This window comes from Ctenocephalides felis, unplaced genomic scaffold (genome assembly GCF_003426905.1).
Source record: "Ctenocephalides felis isolate EL2017-DRISC unplaced genomic scaffold, ASM342690v1 CF-g0.4_SCAFFOLD_03572, whole genome shotgun sequence".
Taxonomy (NCBI): domain Eukaryota; kingdom Metazoa; phylum Arthropoda; class Insecta; order Siphonaptera; family Pulicidae; genus Ctenocephalides; species Ctenocephalides felis.
In genome coordinates this window covers 13,832,316-13,855,824 of record NW_020539726.1, presented here as the reverse complement: position 1 = coordinate 13,855,824, position 23,509 = coordinate 13,832,316, and the positions used below count along the sequence as shown (strand labels likewise).

At 29.7% G+C, this 23,509-nt stretch overlaps 3 protein-coding genes across 3 annotated transcripts in view; 1 reads left to right on the top strand and 2 right to left on the bottom strand.

Moving 5' to 3' along the window:
* LOC113388143 overlaps window positions 1–23,509 on the top strand; it is a 455,709-nt gene that overhangs the window by 370,474 nt on the left and 61,726 nt on the right. The gene's annotated exons all lie outside the window — the stretch shown is intronic.
* On the bottom strand, window positions 21,250–22,173 carry LOC113388142 (5'-nucleotidase-like). The gene is made up of 3 exons (XM_026625545.1): window positions 21,710–22,173; window positions 21,493–21,616; window positions 21,250–21,447 (listed from the first exon to the last, which is right to left on the bottom strand). The coding sequence occupies exons 1-3, from the start codon at window positions 22,090–22,092 to the stop codon at window positions 21,250–21,252; spliced, it is 705 nt and encodes a 234-aa protein (XP_026481330.1). The 5' UTR covers window positions 22,093–22,173.
* Window positions 22,603–23,500, bottom strand: LOC113388141 (protein 5NUC-like). Its single transcript, XM_026625544.1, has 3 exons — window positions 23,350–23,500; window positions 22,797–22,946; window positions 22,603–22,722 (listed from the first exon to the last, which is right to left on the bottom strand). The coding sequence occupies exons 1-3, from the start codon at window positions 23,380–23,382 to the stop codon at window positions 22,603–22,605; spliced, it is 303 nt and encodes a 100-aa protein (XP_026481329.1). The 5' UTR covers window positions 23,383–23,500.

Below are 23,509 nucleotides of genomic sequence, written 5' to 3'. Positions count from 1 at the left end.
TTTATTTGTTTATGAGATATCCGTGGTGGGCCATTAATAATTAGTCTACCCTACCCATAAACATACAAATGGTGTTTTTTTAATGTAAGTAATCAGTAATTTTTGATTGATTTCTTCACATAATTTTATTGTAAAAACAGTCTCTGTTGCTATTGTGCACAAAAGACATAGCAATTGCTTTCGTAGACTTGGCCACATCATGTAAAATCATGTCAGTCATTATAATTGGACATATTTTTTTGCAAAAATGGGTTATTATAAGCGACATATCAATGTAAGCGATGCCAATATATCCTACTAGACAGCTGTTTTTTTAAGGTATTTTATATGCAAACCAAATACCTTGTGCGATTACGTCATATTAAGCGGTTGTCAATATATCCGGCGTCATACTAATCAAATTCTACTGTAGTTCATATAGAGTTCAAAGGATATTAGAACGAGATATTAAACTCTTAATTGTTCCATATGTGGTATTAAAATCAAAACAGGGTAATTAAAATAGTAGGTGCCACTTGGTAAACAGATGCAGCGTGTGAATGCTTCATATATGACTATGACTGCAGTATTACCCGTACAGATTCCACATGTCAAGGAAACAGGAAACGCATCGAAATGCTTGTTGTGAAAACATTGACGACATGTTCCGCAAACACTATCAAATGCCACCGACTCGACTAGACTTAACAGCTGATGAAATTACGCAATGTGTTCTAAATATCATTAGATATAGAGAAGTGCATTAATCGCGGTTCTGTCTATCTGCAAGAAGTATCAAGTTTTGTCAGTATGTGTATCTATTTAGGAATAGATAAAATGGATATAGCAATTACCCGGAATTGTTACCTCAAATTAAAAATATCAGTAGTAAAATTTCAAATTCATCAAACAAGAAATAGTCCAACCATTGGGTTAACCTTTGAAACCCCTCTATTAAGAAGTCATCATTACAAGTTTGTAATAAGTGTGCTTGTATCACTATTTTCACTGAAGGAAAAATGTTATCTTTATATTGAACTTTTTATTAATGATAATAATAGCAATAGCTTAACTGTAGAAAAATCAACAGATTGACATCATATGTTAGATACATAAGATTTAAAATACATAAAGAAAATCACTTGCAACCAACTGAAAAAGAAGACTAATAAATTCTAACAGATATTGATGGAAACTTGTAATCTTATATATAAAAATGAATCGCAAAATGTGTTGGTAAGCGCTTAACTCAACAACGCCTTGACCAATTGAGTCAATTCTTTTTTTAAAATGTTCGCTGAAGTCCAAGGATGGTTCTTACGGCGAGAAAATCGAATAATTGCCGGGAAAACCCTAAAAACAGCCCTTTTCTTTTTCACATACAAACGTTTTCTAACTAAAACGTGGAATCAATTTGAGCATTAATTTGTTTATAATGCGTAAATAAATAAGGTGAATTAGAGAATTTGGTGGACAGATAAATTGGAGGATATGTAAAATGGTAAAGAAAAGAACTGGTAGATAGACGAATATGTAGATAAATAAACAGGTTGACAGGTAAATTGGTAGACATGTGAAACGGGTTGATAGGTAAATAGGTTGACAGGTAAATATGTAAGTCGGTAAAATGGTAGATTGATTAACAAATTTATAGGTAAATTCGTAGACAAATTGTTGAATAGGTAAATTGTTGAACAGATAGTAATAACGTTAAACTAAATGTGACAAATACACATATTTGTTCAACTTTTTAATTTAAACTAAATCACGGCAAGCGTGAACGGGTACAGCTAGTTATTTATAAATTTTTAAGTTTTTCAAACAAATTTCAATTATTTCCAAAATAATCATATTCTAATTTTCAAAAATCCCAAAATTTATTAATTAGAGGATTGTGCTGACGTTTACTAGCAATATAGCTTATAGGAGTATAACAATAGATAACTTGTGGTGCAAAGCATATGCCTAGAGGCAAATTGCTGGAACTTCTCGTACCAAATTAAAATTTTGAATATCTGAATTATTTTCGATATTCAAAAAAAAATTGGAAATTAAAAACAAAAAATTTGAAATAATTTTGTTTTTGTTTTCCCAAAAACAATCGTTTTGTCAACTCAAGCAGTTTTTTGAGTCATTCAAATCGGATGCTTATTTTTCTCAAAAACTGCCATTTTTTGCACATTTCGCTTCGTATCCTCATCATTACGAATTGAATGTTTTTTGGATCATTTAAATCGGATTCTCCATTCTCTCAAAAACTCGATTTCTATTTTCTGCACTCTTTGCTCTGTAGCTCCAAATGGGCTAGACTGACTTTCGCCACCTAATCAGAACCATTCAAATAGGTTGATCCGTGCGCCCGAAATCGTAGACTAAAAATTGTATTCATACATACATACACACACACATCTACTTTGAACTGCTAAACTACTTTGAAAGCAAAAATTTTCAATTTTGATTTTTGGACGATTACAATAACTACCTACGGGAAGTTAAAAAAAGTAAATTAAGTTTAAAAAGAAAAATTTTACAAAAGATAAGTTGAATAAATATTTATTCCTTCTCATCTGATGATTTTTTTTATACAGTATTATCTCTGTAAAGGATTTGCCCGGTAATGTTATATTTTGCATTGGTTATATAATGTAGGTATTATTTTGTAAAACCTCAATAAAATTAAACAAAACATTGGATTTGTTTCCTATCGCCGATATAATTGCTCAAATTTAAATTGGATCTTTGTGTGTAGATCCCCGATAATATTTTTGCTTAGTCACTTATTTAGCCACTTTTTTGTTTATAAAGAATTCAATTTAATGTAATTATACTACATTACGTTAGTTTTTTTCTAATTTTTAAAATTGTACTTTTCTATTTATATTCTTTTTAAGTTTAGCATATTTAATATTCCCATTCTTTTTATGGAAAGTATATGTTGGTCGTGCTGCTATATACAATTTATAACTATGTGATATAAAATTAATTTTTATATATTAATGAATTAAAAACCAAGAAATAAAAAAAAAAATTAATTTTGTAAATTTTATTAAAGTATTGCGCTAAATTTTGGTCAAAATATAAAACATGTTCAAAGCAAATCCTTCAATATATTTGAATTTCATTTTACTTTATCATATCATTTTATATAAAATAGAATAGAATATGAGATGACCTGCACGATACATCCACTATTCACTCTGGCAATCATTCGTTCTCGAGAACCCTGTGACGGTTATCAAAGTGAAAATCATATTTACCGAATGTCAAAAAGTTCAATTTGTAGTTGTGACGGTTTCCATAAGGTCAGCACGAAACGGATCTTTTCTTAGAAAGTAGTATAGAGTTGTCATTGTGCAAGATTCCTAGCAGGTGTCAATTCGGCATCTGAACGGAAGTAATCTCAACTGTTATTTAACCGCGCCCTCTATGTGCTTTCTGGTCGGCTATTTGCCGGAAGCCGGGACTAAGGTCAACATGCGAAAAGAAGAGATCCGGAAATAGAATTGGGCCGATCGTATAATATTTGCAAATACCTACGTCACGACATAAGATATTTGATTTGGAACTTTCTCTGGTTAACGGTTGCTACTTCATAGAAGTTCAGAACACCGCAGGACTTTTGTAGTAATTTTTATAAGGTTTACCGAAGGCTGAGTATATTTATTATAATGATCTAATTAAACAAAACGATCGCAAAATGCAAGTTTAATATACCAACTGTGTCTGAATACCCAGTTTGCAAGAAAACCATATCAGTAATGTTTAATTAATATATATTTAAAAACAAAACTAGTGGTGTATGACATCGTGCCTTATGGCAAACTTCTTGTATCTTTAATGAAATATTTGAGGAATATTAAAAGTTTTTAAATAGATTATTATAAATAATGTAACTTTCAGTTTATTTGCCTATTTTACAAAAAGTAAAGAAACAAAACTTAATCAATCGGATTTAAAATGAAGGGCATTGTCTAATATTTCTAAGTATTGTATAAACTTAATTGCAAAGTTAAAATTAGAAAGATATTTAAAACTTTAGCTAGAATTGTAATTAAAATCCGAATTATTTTTTGATATTCAAAAAAAAATCAAATTAAAAAAATATTTAAAAAAAATCTTTTCCCAGAAGCAATCATTTCGTCAACACAAGCAGAAAGTTTTTTAAATCATTCATATCGGATGCTTAGTTCTCTCAAAAACTGCCATTCTTTGCACATTTAGCTCTATATCTCCGAAACGACTGGACCTGCTTTTGCCAAAATCTAATCACCACTTCTCCCCAACATTACCAATCGAATTCTTCTTTTTGAATCATTCAAATCGGATGCTCCATTCTCTCAAAAACTCGATTTTTATGTTCTGCCCTACTTTTTGCTTCGTATCTCAAAAACTACTGGACATGTATTTGTCAAAAACTAATTAGCACGTCTCCACATCAATAGGAATCGAATGTTTTTTGAATCATTTAAATCGGTTAATTCATACGCTCAAAATCGTAATCGTCGACGAAAAATTGTCTCCACACATAAATACACACACATCCATTTTTTCTGAAGTATGCCAAAATGTTCAGAAAACCGCTGAAACGTGAACATATGCAAAAATAGCATTTCTACTTTATCCGATCAGTAAAATAATTTGAAGACAATGATATCTGGTGTTTGTCTAATCAAGACAAACATTTTACATAGTATTTTGGAACATTGTTTCTCGATTACTATAAGCCAAATTAAAGTTGCATTTTGCCTTAAGGAATGTGGATGAACTATCTGGTATGAATGAATATTTTGATTTAAAATTCAGACGATAATATTTTGTTTATTCTTCTCGCAGCCCGATTTTTCAAATATTAATGATAATAAATAGAACCATTTCTCGAAGCTTCATAAGTTTTTAAAAAAAACGTTTAGACCATAAACTTTATCATTTTCCTAAAACGTTTCATCAAAATCGTCAAAAAAATGTTTAACAAATAAAAGTAAAGAAATGGCCCAGCCAATATTAGTCAAAAACCAGCAGGATTTTCAACTGATATTTTTAATAGTTTTTGAAGTTCAAATGCAAAAATTTTGTCAACTTGTTAAATAAATAAGCCAATTTTTTAAATTAAATTGCCTTTTTCTGTCAAAAATCGTAAAACTATTTTGAAAGTTCAATCACGGAGGAAATCACGCTAATTAAGTATTGGTCAAGAGTTTGATCGTAATTGATTAATAAAAAAAATGTTTTATAGATTTTGGTGAAACTTTGCATAGCGATAGAGTTCAAAAATTCATTAAATTTATGACATACCGTGTATGCCATAAGCACGTGCACATAAATCATTATAATTTTCCAGTTTTACTTCTGGAATAAAATAAAATTGATATAATTCGTTAATTTATTATGTTTTTCATATAAATAAACCATTTTCATTAAATTTTGATGAAGAAACATTAATTATATAAAAATATATGATATATCATATATTTTTCATATCTCGCGTACTATTCAATCTGATTCTTATTTCTTCATAAAATATATTATAAATCATTCATTTGTTTATGGGTCTTTCGGGTTACGGAAATAGTCAAGTTCCTTGAACAAGCAGTATAACTTTAGATTTTTACACAAGCCATATACATACATGCTTATCACACATGATATCAATAGCAAAATGACTCTTGAAATAGCTATAAAATTCAAATATTGCATTCGTATAAGTCAATAAAACTTTCTTTGGCCGTACATCAGCTCCAACTGAGCGTTCGAGAAAGTGCCTGCCTTCATTTCCCATTGACGCTTATATTTAGAACGAGCTTTTCGATGAATGTGTATCAAGCACGCACGTAGTTGCGTTAAATTAAGCAATAAATCCATAGAAATCATCCCTCAAATAGAGGGATGTATTTTGATATAGGATGTTAAATTTTTATAAGAATATTTAAGAATTTCTTTTAACACGCATGTTATTTCGGTCATGGTACGACATGATATTAATGTTTATGCACAAATTTAATATGTTTTGTAAAAAAAGGGATAATTATGGCATTCAACTAGATAATTTTGTTCATTGGATACATTTCTGGTAAGTTTTTAAACTCCATAAATAACTTCCCGAAGGAGAAGTTTGTTTTCATAAAAAAATCCGATTTTATAAATTTATGTTTTCTCGACGTTTCAAGCCATTCTGAATCGAATGGGACCAAATTTGGAAAATATATGTGTGTGTGTGAACAGATTTTTTTGCCGTAAGTCAACGTTTTCTCAAAAACGGTTAGATCGATTTCAAAAATTTAGAAGCCATTCGATGTATCTCGATGAGAATTAGCGTTTATCAATTTTGCGCTACGATCAGCCAAGCAGTTTCTTTGTAAATAGCAGAAAAAGTGAAATTTTTTTCGTCCACGTTTTAGCCCGCAATTCTGAATCGATTTTTAAAATTCAAAAACCGTTCGAAAGCTTTGGATGGGAATTGTGCTGATTAGTTTTTGGTAGAAATCGGCCGGGCCGTTTTCTTGTAATGAAGTGTTAAACAAAAATTTTTCGACAATTTTTATTGTTTTTTTTTTTTGAAGGTAGATACCATAGTCTTATAGTTCATACTAAAATATTACGGCTCTATGACAAGTCGTTTAATTTTAAAATATCTTCAAAGTTTGCAAAAATTAGTATCGTTTTTTTGGCATTTGTCAAAATCAGACCTTTGATCGACATTTGCTTAAAAACGTCTGAACGGATTTCAGAAATATAAAGCCATTTGATGTATTTCAATGAGGAGTATCGTTTGTCAGTTTTGTGCGACGATCTGCCGAGCTGTTTTTTTGTAATTTGGAAAAAAGTGTTAAACTTTTCGTTCACATTTCAGCTTATACTACCGAATCTCTTTAAACAAATCAAAAACTGATCGAAAGATAATAGTTGGGAATGATACTGATTAGTTTGAGGTGAAAATCTACCGAGCCGTTTTCTTGTAATTAACTATTAAAAAAAATTTAAGCCAGTTTTTATGGAACTTTTTTTGGCGATATATAACATGTTCTTACAGAATTTACTGAAATATTACGGCCTTACGACAAATAGTGTAATTTTCAAAATTCCTCACAGTTTGAGAAAATGAGTAGTTTTTTTTTTTACTTTTGCTGAAATTAAAATTAAATTTTTATTGATTAAGTCGATTATTTACACATATCGGGAAGTTCATGTAACTTGCTTCAAGGCAAAATACCAATACCAATTAATTAATTAAAGTTTAAACAATATAAAAAAGATCAAAATTAAAAACAGTTATTAAGTTTCAATTCTAGAAGGTAATGAAGTGGAGAGCCTCAAAAACTTACCACCTGACCATACTTATGATTTTAGCCCTTCAAAGAATATCAAGAAAAAAATATTTATGTTTTAATAATCTAGAATAATATTGCAATCGTATACGATTTATAAATTACGGACAAAATAGAGGCTGTTTGAAATAAAAATAATTTATTACAACTTTTTTGATATTTTTCAAAAATAGTAAAAATAATAATGTGGGAATGATATTTTAAGTGTATGAAGAAGACTCTGTAAAAATCCAAGTAAATCAATCTATTGTATCGAAAAAGTCAGTTTCGAAAAAAATGCTTTTAAAGTTTCGCGGAGGAAGGAAACGAAGGAGGATTATCGTTATCAAAAAGCTATTTTTCCGTAAATAATTTAAATTTTGAGAATTTTTTTAGAAAATTACACACATATTATTTGAAAATATGCAAATAAATACAAAATCGATTTTTTAAAAACTCTTGACCAGAAAACTTCTTAATTTAGTTTGATAAGAAATAATTGGTTAAAATATTCCATTAATTGTTCTCAATTTTTCGTTCTCTCAATGTCATTTTATTTATTAATCATATTGCAATGGCAAAGTGTTCTTCAATGTTTGAGATTTTATATTTGTGCTGTTACTACATTACCTTATTACTCATTTCTTCGATCCCCTATATAGAAAACTTCACAAACATCTTTTACATAATTTCAATTATCAAAACGCTTTAAAAATGTAACGAATTCATTTCTCGAAAAGTGCGGAGAGCTTCATAAATCAAATATATGCAAGTGAAACAAAAATATAAACGTTTATCATTTGTAATAAGATTATAAAATGAAAGCAGCGTCACATGATTTCTTGTAAAGGGGATTGTCTCGAATGAAACCCTCTAATTTATCATGAATAAATTTGCAAATTCATTAATATTTTATCGGCTGACGTATCGCAAAATGAAGGGTCGGCGAAATGACAAAGTGTACAAGGAACGCTAATAAACACAAGGCTTTGAATCATTATGATGGCATTGGAATTAGCGGTTTTGATAAGGATTTTTACTCTGCGTATAAAATAAAACTAATTGTGCATGGCATCGTGCGTTAAGGCAAATTGCTGTAACTTCCCGCAAAAAAATTAAAATTTAGAAGAGATTCAATTTCTTTTTAGAACTTTGAAAAAAATAGATTTTTGAAAATAGACCTTCTTGAAAAATATGATACTTTGAAATATTTTGGAAATTTTGACCTTTTTTATTAAAGCAATCGCGATAGGTTAGCTGCGTAAGAATGAAATATCGAAGCGCGTGGGCGCCGCGTCGTAGTAGTAATATTGGTAGGAAATTCATAGAAATGTAAACAAAATTTATTCTTATCATTAAAATATTTATAAAACATGTGATGAGTTGATGATGATATAATGATCATTTTTTTCACCAAATTTCATTTTTTTTTTAACTTTTTTATTGGATCTCCGAAACCGCTAAACCTGCAATTTCATCAGTGCTTCATTTCGTTAATACAAATATAATGACCATTTTTGGCACTTTTGCCACGTATTTTCGGAACGGCTAGACCTGCCATTGCCACAATCTAATCTGCACGTCTTCTTATCAGTAGGAATCGAATGTTTTTTGAACTATTCAAATTGGTTGAATTGTGTTCTCGAAATGATCGACATGTATGAAAAGAATTTCTTAGAAACAAGTCAATTTTCTTAAAAATGAGTAAATAATAAATTATCAGAGGCATTATTGAATTTTTTCCGTCGTTACTAATAACAAAGTTTAAAATAGCAGCTAACTGTAAATTGATAATGTAATATATATATTTGAAGCAACACAAGTTGCTATCATCAATTGTGGATAATTGTCACTAATAAGTTTTAATAAATAATAAATCAATTTCCTAAGTTTTAATGTAAGCAGTATAATTTAATCAAACATGATTTTTCAATAAACTTAACTGCACAGGATAAAGTGATTAAATCATTATTCATTTATCCATTTTAGAATCAACTCCAGAAATTTCTCGTAAATTTATAGGCTGATTTAAAAATAAGTGTACTTGCATTCGTGATTCGATATTAAAGAAATGAAAATTATATTATAGGATAATTTAAACGCCTTGCAAATTAATATGGAATACATCTATATATAAGAAGATATTTTATTCGAATGGAAATAATTTTATTTTGTTCGCGAGTCTAGAAATTCAATAATTTCTCTAGGCTAAGTTGAGATTATTTTCATTAAATCACGATGACTTCGAGAGTCTGATATTAATAATTATGAATGACGAATATATTACAATGTTAATTTATGTTAGCTTTTTGGAATTCGTGCAAACTGATACCTATATTTTTCCGAATTTGTGTAACACATGCATTTTTGTTTTAACCAGAAAAATGCATTATAGGCGTCACGTTGACGCGATTGACCTGCTGCCGGTCAGAAACAAGATACAAAAGATATTGTATTACTAGGAATTGAATGCTTCTGTGACATTTCATAAAAGATTTATGTAGGTGACCAGTCAGTAGTCCAGCTTCCAACAAACTCTTTGTATTTGCAATCTGCCACTTTATGCAAGAGGACACGATATAAAAAATCTGAAATCCTTGCTATGCAACCCCTGCAGTATCTTGATACCCTTCTTAGACAACGGTTCTCAAAATTTTAAAAAGAAATATATTCTTAATTCTGATAATTTTTTTTTTTATTAGAATTTTCGGAAAATGTTTAGGGATCGCTTACCGACTTTAGTGCGTAATAACTGAATCTGCTCTGAATCATAATAAGTAAAATATCAATTTCACCTTGAAGTCATATGTAAGCTTTTAGTATTTTTTTCAGTTTTATGTAAGAATAATTATTTTTCAAATGTATTGATATAATACGTTTAATAATTTTTTTTAAAAATTATTGCTATTGTGCCTTGAAATAGTGTTTTTAATATTTTGACAATAGCATTGTGTAATGTTAAAATTATTTTTAGGATTACTCAATGCTGTTTGTCAAAAAATATTGCGCTTACCAATAATGCTTTTATGTAAATATTACATCAATTTTGCTTTTTTAAATCATTAGATTAATAAGTAAGGTATATGTTTTTCATTAGGGATCAACTTTTTATTTTTTTTTGTCTTCTATTGTATAATTTTGTAGAGTTTTATTTACTAAAATTTCAGAGCTTGAATCTTTTGAAAATTTGAGATAAAAATACGAAATAAAGATAGTTAAACATTAAGTATTATTAAAAAGTATTATTATATTTTATTTTGTCTTGATACATTATTTAAAAATCATAAATTATCAATAACTGAAAATGTTTACTTTTGGAAAAATCAAACTAAAATCACAAATGAATTAATAATTTTACTTTTTTCTCACATAACTAATAGAATGATTATATTTTTAACTTTCCAAAGGAGAAGTTTGTTTTTATCAGAAAATACGATTCGCAAATTTTATGTTTTCTCGACGTTTCAAGCCGTTCTGAATCGAATGAGACCAAATTTGGAAAAATCATGTGTATGTGTGTATGTGTGTGTGTGAACAGATTTTTTACCGTAAATCGCCGTTTTCTCAAAAACGGCAGGACCGATTTCAAAAATTTACATAATTTATCTCGATCGTTTGTCAGTATTGCGCAACGATCGGCCGAGCCGTTTCTTTGTAAATCGCAGAAATATGAAAAAAAAAATTGTCCACGTTTTAGCCCGCAATTCTGAATCGATTTTAAAAATTCAAAAATCGTTCGAAGATATTGGTTGGAATCGATCTGATTAGTTTTTGGTAAAGATCGGCCGAGCCGTTTTCTTGTAATAAAGTAAGTCTTATAGAACTTACTGAAATAGTACAGCCTAATGACAAGTAGTTTAATTTTAGAATTTATGGAACTTTTTTTGGCGATATATATCATGGTCTTCTAGAACTTACTGAAATATTACGGCGTTACGACAAGTAGTTTAATTTTAAAGTTTGAGAAAATCAGTAGTTTTTTTGAAAAATTATTGATTTTTAAAAATTTGCTTTTAGAAAATTCTCCGAGTTAACGTGTTCGTTCGTTTTCAATAATGTGTAATAAGTCCACTAGAAATACTTCTAATTATTCATAAATTAATTTATTTTTTATTAATTAAGTATTTACACATATCGGGAAGCTCATCTAACTTGCCTCAAGGCAAAATACCAATATGAACTAGTTATGTAACTGATAGAACTAGCAGCAGTAAATTTCATGTACTTTTATTCTTTAATTGTTTCGAAAAAATGAACTAATACAAATCAAAATGGCAATATTTGATTGAATATGACAATACAAATGAAACTGCAATGAATATGACAATACAAAGTGCTATATTTAATTACAAAATTTCAACTTTTTCGCATTTTTCAAAAATACGATTTACATACTCAGTAACTGAAAATTTCGAAGTTTGGTACAATTGTTATTGCTAAACGTCTACGAATTTTATCCTTTGAGAATCCTTCGATGTCGGTATTGTAACAATACGTGGGCAGAGGGCACATAAATAACCCGAAAAATTGACGGGTTCCTTTCGCAAAAATCGTCCGTACAATGACACAAAGGGAATAAAAAGGGTACTGAGCGCAACACATTAACGGCGATTATGAGGACCGTTCCGAAGAGGTTTTTGTCCATGAAAGGAGCAAAGGACGAAAGGACCAAAGGACTATATCCATAGGCTACTGTGTGAGTTATTGCTAATGACCCAGTAACACGCAACGTTATGCTACAGTTAAAATTAATGTCTGCTTTTTTATTCACACGAACTGGGAAAGGGTAACTGTTGGTTTAGGTAGATGCAGCCATTGCTAAAAGAATTCGGTACAAGCAAGACGGTTTTGGGATCTTTTTTTGTTAAATAAATTTTCTAAAACCTATTATTTATATCACATCCTGCGCACATATTTAAACAATTTTATAAACTAAGAATGACTCTTCCATACTAATATTTAATTTAATGTTTTAAAGTACTACAACGCTCAATGCTCAGATGTTGGGCATCTTGATGAAGGGCTAGATTTACTAAAAGGAAAGTACTATAGATCTAAAAAATGCAACTAAAAAATTAATCTATTATTTATTAAGGAGCCAATTAAATATTATGGTGATTCTTTGTTACAGGGGTATATTCGTATGAATTGGTAGTCTCAAAAAGCTATGAATTTACAGTGCGATCAGGCGTTTTACACATAAAACCTTACCTTACCTTAACTAGTTGAAAGTGGCATTTAGCCTTAAAGCAAGTTGCATGAACTTTCCGAAATGTGTGATAATTGACTTAATCAACCGAAATTGCGATTTAGATATTTAAATAAATTTCAACCATTTATTTCGAAAATAAAGTTAAAATAAAGTTTCGAAAATCAATTAAATCTGAGCATTACTATTTCCAATTGATATCTCTCAGATACATTTATAATGTCTGTAATTATATTAATTATATTGCACAGACATTTGTGCGTATGTCCTAAAATTACTTGTTCATTATTTTAAATTTTAATGGATTGATAATGTTTGACTCAAAGCGACTTTTGACACAAATTTTGACTATAATATTTGTTCAAACATTGATGAATTTTTAAAATTAAAAATCTTCAAAAAATAGTTTTTTCAATAGTTAATTACAAGATAACGATCCGGTAGATTTTTACCTGAAACTAATCAGTATCATTCCCGACCAATATCTTTCGAACAGTTTTTGATTTTTAAAAATCGATTCAGAATTGTGAGCTAAAACGTGGACTTTTTTTTACAATTTTATGCAAATTACAAAGAAACGGCTCGGCCGATCGTCGAACAAAACTGAGAGACGATAATCCTCATCGAGATACATCAAATAGCTCTTAAGTTTTTGAAATCGGTTCCGCCGTTCTTGAGAGAACGTCGATTTAAGGGAAAAATCTGTTCACATACACACACATACACATACATACCCACACGCATACTTTTTCAAATTTGGTTCATTCGATTCAGAATGACTTGAAACGTCGAGAAAACATAAAATTAAGAATCGAATTTTTTTATGAAAACAAACCTCTTCGGGGAGTTAAAAAGGCGCAAATGTGAATTAATAAATTTATCATAAGTGCATTCTGATGTGTGTTTGATAATACATACATGAAGCTAGATTTTAAGTGTAGAACGTTTTATTGATGACTACCAATTCATACGAATATAGACCCATAGCATAGCATTCCCATAATGTTTCTATTTTATCCGAGAAGTGGCCCTTTATATCGTTCTTATGAACTTTCTAGATTATAGATTCGAGAATTGATCTCTAAGATTCAATTATGAATACTTCTCTTCACATCTCTATAAAGTAAAAATGGTTAACAACAAATGCTCATGTAGAGAATTTGAAGAAAATGCGCAGGATCTAGTTTCAGAATGTACAAAATACATATCTCAGAAATCCAAATTTTTAGGTGAGCTATATAAATTAAATATTAAGAAGCCACTTATTATTACCAGCTTACTTTATGCAAAAAGTATTATTGATTTTTCATGTGAATCATATATATGGCTAATTAGTAGGAATGGGGAAACTAAAATAATACAAAAAATATGAAATATATTATTTAGAAATACTGCATATTGCATGTTGAAATTGCAACTGTTTAATATGTGATGAAATTTAGCCCCGGAACATATTGCTATATTAAATGATTTAGAATTTATCTGAACCATAAATTTAGATCATGCATTCGGAATATCGTTGATAATAAAAATATGTAAAAGTAATACGTAATATATACTATGACTTAACATATTAAAATAGATTATAGTTTCCATTATTGGTTGCAAAATAACATATTGTTATTTTAGACAAATTCACGAAATAATAAATTATTCCTCACAATGGCATATTAACGCTAAAGAGTTCAGAAGCCTAGAAAATTGTATTGACTAAAGCCTTTGTAAAAATCGTAATGGTTTTCCAAATGGATCATTACAATTTCTCTTTTTGACAGAGAAAGAATCGCAAAACTCTTTTACGAGTGCATTTATAATAAATGACGTTTGAATAAATGATCTTGTTACAAAGTTCGAGGAATAGTTCAGCCTTTGAAACGTGACTATTAAGTATCATTATCGAAAATGTTCACGTGCCGTTTTGCTGTAAAATGCTCTCCAGCAGTGATTCTCATTTTGTAAATTCCTTTTCTGGAAGGTTTTAGAGACTTTAAAATTGGCACATTCTTTAAATAAATCAGTTTGAAATTTATCATAATCCATCAAAATAAATGCTTAATTTGAAAATATTAATTTCCTGTAAGGCAAGTTCTAGTAATGAGTCAAAAATCGAAAATGAAAATTGTGTATCTTTACGTTTTAGAGGTATATGAACATTTTGGCATATATCAGAAAACAATGGATGTGTGTGTATGTGTACGTATGTGTGGATACAATTTTTCGTCAATGTTTTCAGGAGTACCGCTCAACCGATTTGAATGATTCAAAACAGATTCGATTACTATTGATAGAAAGATGTGCTGATTAGTTTTTGGCAAAGCAGATCCGGCAGTTACGGAGATACGGAGCAAAGAGTGCAGATAAAAGAAATTGAGTTTTTGAGAGAATGGAGTATCCGATTTGAGTAATGCAAAAAACATTCAATTTTTAATGATTGGGAGAAGTGGAGATTAGTATTTGGCAGAGACAGATCTAGCCATTTCCAGATACAGAGCAAATATACAAAAAATGGCAGTTCTTGAGAGAACTAAGCATCCAATTGGAATGATTTAAAAAACTTTTTCTGCTTGTGTTGACAAAACAATTGCTTTGAAAAAAAATATTACAATTATTAACATTTTTTTTGATATCGAAAATAATTCAGGTTTTAAATTTAATTTTCGCTGAATTTCTAAAGCTCACTTATATACTTTATACAGAATTTTAACTTTGCAATTCAGTTTATATAATTTTTATAAATATTAGACAATGTTACAGTATTTATAATAATCTATTTGAAAACATTTAATTAGAACATTTCGTTACGATACGGAAAGTTCCAGCAATTTGCCTTAAGGCACGATGCCATGCACCACTAGTTTTGTTGTATATAAATCATATTCATAAAATTTCAGAAATTATGCATATTTCATATACATTATTATTCCTAACTTTATATTTTACCACTGAAATATTGAATCCAGAATTAGTAATATTTTATGGAAAATAAGTTATATATTTACTATTATATTTATTATTATAATCTTATATTTTTTCATATTATTGTATTTTATATATATTACATTTAGCCTCGTTTGAAAGGAAAAGTTTGTTATAGCCACAAAATTGTCTTTGCTAATTTGGTTTTGATGTTTCAAGTCATTCTGAATCATTTAACACCCAAATCAATAAAAAACATATCTGTGAGCCAAACTTGAACTTTCTCAAAAACGAACGCATCTATTTCAAAAATATAAAAACCCTTTTAAGCAACTAGAGAAGGAGTAGTCGCGTTAATTAGTTTTGCGGGACGATCGACCAACCATTTTCTTAAGAATTAGAAAAGTGTAAAATTTTTCAATTAGCTTAACCAAGTCGCTTTATTTATCTATTTTTTTTCTACAGGCTATGAATACAGATTATTAGTCCATTGCTATATAGTCGAACAATAGTTACAGATACTGATGTATAGGAAATTCTTGATTTCGGGCAAACAGTCAGTACAAAACACTATAATTTATTGCTTCAAGCCTGTCAAACACCATGCAACATCGAGAAGTAAAAGGATTCTATTGTCCGAGTATAAAGGATCCATAATGTTTTCTTCAATTTTTTTTGCGTGAATCTTGAAAAACATGGGGTTTCGGTTCTAAATATCTGTGTGTCATATTGCAGAAGTCTAGATCAATCCCTGCACCTCGTGGGATGGCGCATTTTTTATCTCTTTGGTGAATTATGCACGCACTTCCTGGAACGTGAAATTGTACAGAGAGCTGAAATGAATCATTTTTACAAAAAAGATATTTTTATACAAATTCTTGAAACGATTTATCAATTTTCAAGTTATATACAACGTAGTAAAAACACGTAACTAATTTCAATTTTTTGGTAGATAATATATTCAATTTTAATATGATAGTATCTAGTATCATAATGTGTTGAAAACAATATTTTCATAATAGATTTTCTTAATTTACTACTTTTATGAAGCTAACAGTTGCTTGCTCTATTAAATTACCTTACCGCTGTCATTTATTAACTTCCTGAAGGAGAAATTCATGTATTCACCAGATAATCCGCTGATTATTAATTAGGTGTTGATGATATTTCGACATTTCGTCATTCTGAACGTGACTATCAAGTGACTATGAATTCTTAGAGTCTTTTTTTAAAGTTTGACAGCAAAATTGATAAAAGTATATGAAATGTATGTGCGTGAGTCAAAAATTTCGATATTTTCCCCAAAACGGGGGTGCACAGATTTTACAAATTTTAAAAACATTTGAAAATTTGAAAGACTTGCATTAATTAATTTTTGCAAAACAAGTGCGCAAGTCATTTTTTTAGAGTTTGCAGAAATGTAAAATTTTCCTCTATATTTTCTCAAAAAAAATTTGAACCTGATGATTATTTTTTGGTAATGTTTGGCTGGGCCATTTCTCTATAATTATAACTGTTGCATTCTTTGACGGTTCTTACTTGCATTATATGATGATAGAGTTCATGATCTTAACGAACATCTTAAAATACTACGAAAAGTGATTTAATTATAAAAATTTATCAATGTCAGGAATATTGGGCTGGTTTCATAATTCAGTTATCACAATTATAAAAGTAGCTATATCTCATTTTTTACACATATCAGAATGTTCATGCAACTTTCTTTAAGACAAAATGTCAGCAGAAAGTTTCTTGAATCATCCAAATCGGATGCTTAGTTCTCTTGAAAACTGCCATTTTTTTGTACATTTGTCTCTGTATCTTCGAAATGGCTGGACCTGTCTTTGCCAAAAACTAATCACCACTTCGCCCTACTACTAATCACCACCTACCCTACCAATACAAATTGAATATTTTTTGGATCATTCAAATTAGATACTCAGTTCTCTCAAAAACTCGATTTGTATTTTCTGCACTCTTTGCTCCATATCTCAGTAACGGCTAGGCCTGCCTTTGGCAAAAACTAATCAGCACATCTCCCTATCAAATGTTTTTTGAACCATTCAAATCGGTTGATCCGTGCGCCCGAAAACATGGAAGAAAAATTGCGGACATACAAAACACACACACACATTCATTTTTTAGGTATGCCAAAATATTCAGAATCCTCTAAAACGTGAAGATATGCAAAAAATTTCAATTTCGATGTTCGGCTTATTACTCTAACTTACCCTACGGGAAGTTAAATGTAACTAATTTCTTCCGGATATTATATAATATTTGTATCGGCGTTTTCAAACAATAATATGACTTGATCATATGAATAAGCTTAATAAGAACATGTAATTAAATATTCTACATTATTATATGATGGTTGGTGTGAGCGCTTTCAATAAATTTAAAAATTATAACTATAATTACTTCCGAATATTATATAAACATTATATAAAATTTGTATAACCCTTATAAAATTTTTATATGACTTGATCATGTGTATAAGCTTGATAAAGGCCTGAAATTAAATATTCAATATTTTTACATGATGGTTGTTGTGCTATATAGGAATATGTACTAATATTATATGAAATTTGTTATTAATTTATCATTTCAGACTATTTTTTTCAAATACAGTAGAACCTCCTTATTCGCGGCTTCTTCATTCGCGTTTTCGCTATTCGCGGCTAGAAATTTCGTTATTCGCGGATTCCAGTGTATATATGAAATCCAATATCCTCTGTAAATGCCGTCTTTTTGACCTATATAATTGCGTTGCGTTCGCCGTCCTCTCCGTTATCAGCGTTTTTGATCAAGTAAGCAAACAGAAAATGAATGAATCATATATGTATGCTTTAACACTTTCCACTCGCGAATTTCGAGATATATATTAATTTTGCCGCCGGACCGGCGGCATTCGAGTCGAAAGGGTTAATATTGTTCGTTTCTGTGGTAAATGCTGCTATGCATGCTTTATTTCTTCATTTTACTCATTCGTAGCAAATATTGTGATTGAGTAACACGTGCTAACAGACCTAATTGCTTGAATCACGTGATAATGATTTGTCTGAAACCGACTTGGAAGAAATGTTAAATTCACAACCCAATGAAGAAGAGGCTTCAACGTACACTGAAAACATTTAATTTAAAGAGTCTCAGTGAAGGTTTAAAAATGATCTGTGTGATTTTTTTATGAACATTGATCCATCTATGGAGAGAAGTATTCTCTTTAAGAGGCAAATTGCAGATGTGACTGCCGTTATCAGTCTGAATTGGAGAAACTCTTGAAAACTACCAAGCAAGAAAAAATTACAAAGTTTTTCAAATCTTTGCCTATTTCTGAACAAAAATGATCAAAATGTTTAATGTATAATATAATTAATTAAATATATAAAGTAATTAATCTAATGCATTTATAAATATAAGTAAAAATATAGTTTTTTATGTATGTACATTTCATTATTTTGACACCTTGGAACGTATACCCTATAATCCCATATAAAATGCCATCCTGTATTTGCGGATTTTTCAATATTTGCGGATTATTTGTCATCTTGGAACGTATTCCCGTAATCCCATACAAAATGCCATCCTGTATTTGCGGATTCTTTATTCGCGGCATTTTTACGGAACGCATCCCCCGCGAATAAGGAGGTTCTACTGTAATTATATAATTTTATCATAAGAATAATCATGGAAAACGTAATCTTCAATGCATACATCAATGTTTGTGATTTTAGTTTCTATTAGGAGAATCTATATTCCTTGTATCACCCACACTATTTTCATTTCACATGTTGCAATTCCTATGTAGCTTTTTTATATCAGATCCTCGCCAAATATTTACCCTTGCATCAAACGAATCCATCACCATTTTACATTGTACTTTATTTTTTGTCGTATAAAAGCGTCCGAAGTTAAAGATTACCGATTACCTTCAGATCGTCTTATAATCCTTATAAGAACGATTATATTCACCGATTCAACAATGAGTTTTTTGATACAACGAAAGTGTTAGAAATCGGCCGATGATTTTTTTATAGCCAACAAATTATTATTAACGCTCAACTTAACCCTGTGAAATAAGAATAGAAATTTCTGAGGATAAATAACAAATCTTTTTATCGCCTTGCGTTTAAATTCTAAATGCGTTTTATATGTTCCTGTGAAGGAAGGTTTACGATGTGTGAAGATATTGTCAATTTGATGTTAAAGGGTTTTTATGTTATACGTAAAAGGTATACCCGGCATGTGTTTTCAGTGAAGATTTTCGGTAGCGATTTTTTCAGTTATTCAGTTTCTATAATTATTACAGGTGAATGAACAAATGTTAGTTTTCGGTATTATTTTATGGTAAATATAATTAAGAACAAACTTAAATAAAACTATAACTAGTGGTGTATAGCATCGTACATTAAGGCAAATTGCTGGAACTTTCCATACCGTAACAAATAGTTCGAGGTATATTAAATGTTTTCGGCTGAAAATAGATTATTATAAATACTGTAGCAATGTTTAATATTTATAAGAATTATATAAACGGAATTGCAAATTTAAAATTATTTGTTTAAAGTATATAAGTGAGCTTTAGAACTATAGTCAGAATTAAAATCAAAATCTGAATTATTTTCGATATACAAAAAACAAACAGAAAGTTCTTTCAATCATTCAAATCGGACGTTTAGTTCTATCAAAAACTGCCATTTTTTATACATTTAGCTCTGTATCTCCAAAATGGCTGTACCTGCTTTTGCCAAAAACTAATCACCACTTCTCCTAATCATAACGAATTGAATTGATCATTCAAATCGGATACGCCGTTCTTTCAAAAACTTGATTTGTATTTTCTGCACTCTTTGCTCTGTTTCTCCGTAACGGCTAGACCTGCTTTTGCCAAAAAACTAACCAGCACATTTTTGAACCATTCAAATCAGTTGATCCGTGCGCCCGAAAACGTGGACGAAAAAAATGCGGACACACAAAACACACACACATCCATTTTTTCTGAGGTATGCTAAAATGTTCAGCAACCTCTGAAACGTGAAGATATGCAAAAATTTTCATTTTGATTTTCGGCCTATTATTACAACTACCCTACGGGAAGTTAAATATAAATCTATCACTGCAACGCATTTACGCTTCGAATTTTGATCAGATTATTGGGCATTTTTCAAGCATAGATGGTGACTTGTTAGTCTGTGATTTTTTTGATAGAATATTCATTATTATAGAATTCTTACACAGTATATTCTTTCTGCTTTGATGAAATAAATCTATTTGAACTGTTAATGATGAATGCACAATATTTTTTAAAAAAATATAAGCATAATTTAATATATTTTTAAGCATTATTGAATAATATACATTTATAATTTATTTAATAATGCTTGTTTATTATATAGATTTCAATCTATTCTACAAGTATAAGGATTTAGTGCAATCTGTTTCATATATGAAAGTTATAAAATATTGTAGTAATTCAACATATTTCAATAAAATGTAGCCTTGACCGAAATCTATGACCGCCTTGACCGCCATGATTAAATAAAAAATAAAATTTATTTATGTGCTTTAGGCAAATTTAAGAATATTATATTCATTTTTGAAAATTGCGATTTGACATGTTAATCAAATATTTTATACCGATAATAAATGTAAACCATTATATCCTTTTCAATCAATTGTTATTGCATAAAATGTTGTTGATAAAATAATATAATATAATAATTCAAATTACTTTATTATATTAGAAATAATTTATGTAAGTTCAATAGAATTTATTATCAAATAGCAGTGACAGTGACAAAGGTGATGTTCAAAGAGAAAAGGATAAAGTAAAAAATGCAATATTTATGTTCTATTAAGTTTTAGCAACATATTCTTTTGCAATAATAATATCGGTGGTAAGCCTTTTAGAAACTTTTCAGTTATATTTTGTTTCTCAAAATAATCTGCAAGAGCTCTGGTGTCTAGAATGCCCATGTTTGTTTTATTGACAGTAGATTCTAGCAAAACACTATATCCATCACCTCCTTGGGAACATATGAACTAGTTATTAATGTATATACGGTAGTTTCTTCATAAGTTGCGTACTCCGCACTGAGCCAATTTTACTTTTAAATCAATAACACGACTGCCATTATCTTTTGTAAGATCGTATGTAACATTTATATTTGCCACTTGTGGAAATTCACCTCGCTCATTGTTCACTGTGTATCTGCAATTAATCGATAAATAGAATTCAATTCCGTATTCGTTTATGTAAAGCAAATTAATTATATTAGTCTCTGTATAATACAATGGTACTAACCTAGTTACACCCCATTCTAGCATTGCTTTTAATTGTTTGCCTGTTATTTCACACTTAAATAAAGTACTCTCATAAGGCATCACCGACATTAACATTCCATAAATAACTGTACTGTTTTCATATGGCATCAGATTGGATCTGATTCCTCCAGCATTTTGTAGAACAATTAAATCAAATGTTTTATTCTTTTTTGGTTTATGATTATTATCAATTTCTATCATACTATTTATTCCTAAATATTTATAAGCAGCTTGTAACATAGCTTGCGTTACTACTTTTCCTATGTCGCACTCTTTTTGCCTGCATCCATTTACTAGTAAAGGAATACTATAACCCACAACTTGATTTACTAATTTGTCTACAGGACCTTTATAAATTTTCATAAATTCAACCACATCCAAAGCCTGTGGTATTTTATTATCTAGCAACAGAGGTTGTCCGCAACTTCTGATAACTTTACCACATTTACTGAACGTTACCATTAATCTCTTCCAATATATTAGTATGTGCATATGCTTGAACTACTGGTACAACTTTACTTGATACATTTTGCTTAACTTGTACAGGATATTCACCTTTTGGTTGCTCACTGTCAGGTTCTTTACCATTCCAAAGAAATGTGTTTGAATGACCACCAACAACGATGTCAATGTCTTTGACTTCTGCAGCAATTTTTTTGTCCATGTTATGACCAGAATGGCCCAAGGCTATCAATATTTTGACACCTCCTCTTTTCAGTATTCCAGCTTCTCTTTTAATTGTTTTAATTTCATCGTTAAATGTTATATTATTCGCAATCGCCATTAGTTTAGTATCAGGTAATACATATCCTATAATTCCAATTAAACGTCCATTTACCCTATATACCACAGATCTCTTTAAAGATCTTTGCTTTAATAATCCAGGTCTTCAGAAACGTCGATATTAGCAGCAACTACCGGATATCCATAAGTTAAATTTAAATATGTTTCTAAACCTTTTGCACCCAAATCAAATTCATGATTTCCGAGACTCTGAAGTAATTAAATTTATTCTGAATATTAATTAATATTTTATTTTTATTATAATATCTAAATTATAGTTTTACCGCAGCATCTGGCCGGAGGAGATTCATACTTAATGCAACTAATGGTGCTTTATGCACCATGAACCAAGGTGACCCAGCAAATGTGTCACCAGCATTTAAATACAAAACTGGTGGACCACCTCTTTTGCATCTTTTCTTGCGCGCCTTACCCTTAAAATAAATAGAAATATTATAAATCTTTAGATTATACTACAGAATTGAAATCTATCACATCGTGTCAACAATTAATACCTTTTTGATATTTTAATGCAACATTAAATGAAGTTCAACATATAACATGATAATAGTTATTAAGAACTGAGAAGAATGTATATTATGGCGGGTCGATTTAAAAGTCCCTTAGGCACATATGATTTTCGGATACTAGAGATTAAGATAAGATACTTTGCTGAAGAAACCATACCTCTAAAATAATTCTGATTCTGATGACCCAAAAAGTATGCGATTTTTTTTACCCATACAAATCGACCCGCCCTAATGTATATAATCTATGTACATGAAATGTACATAATTTAAAAAAAAAAAATCGATATTATAAAATCAATTTGCTTACACTGTCGCAACTCTTGCCATTCCTCCATAGCATTTGTTCTCTGCCTTAATTTCGTCTGGACACTCATTTTGTTTAGCGTCTGTTTCCACAAATCTTGAATGCATATCATTATTATGTAAAATTAATAGATTCCATTCTCCTTTCTTCAGCTTTGCTCCTA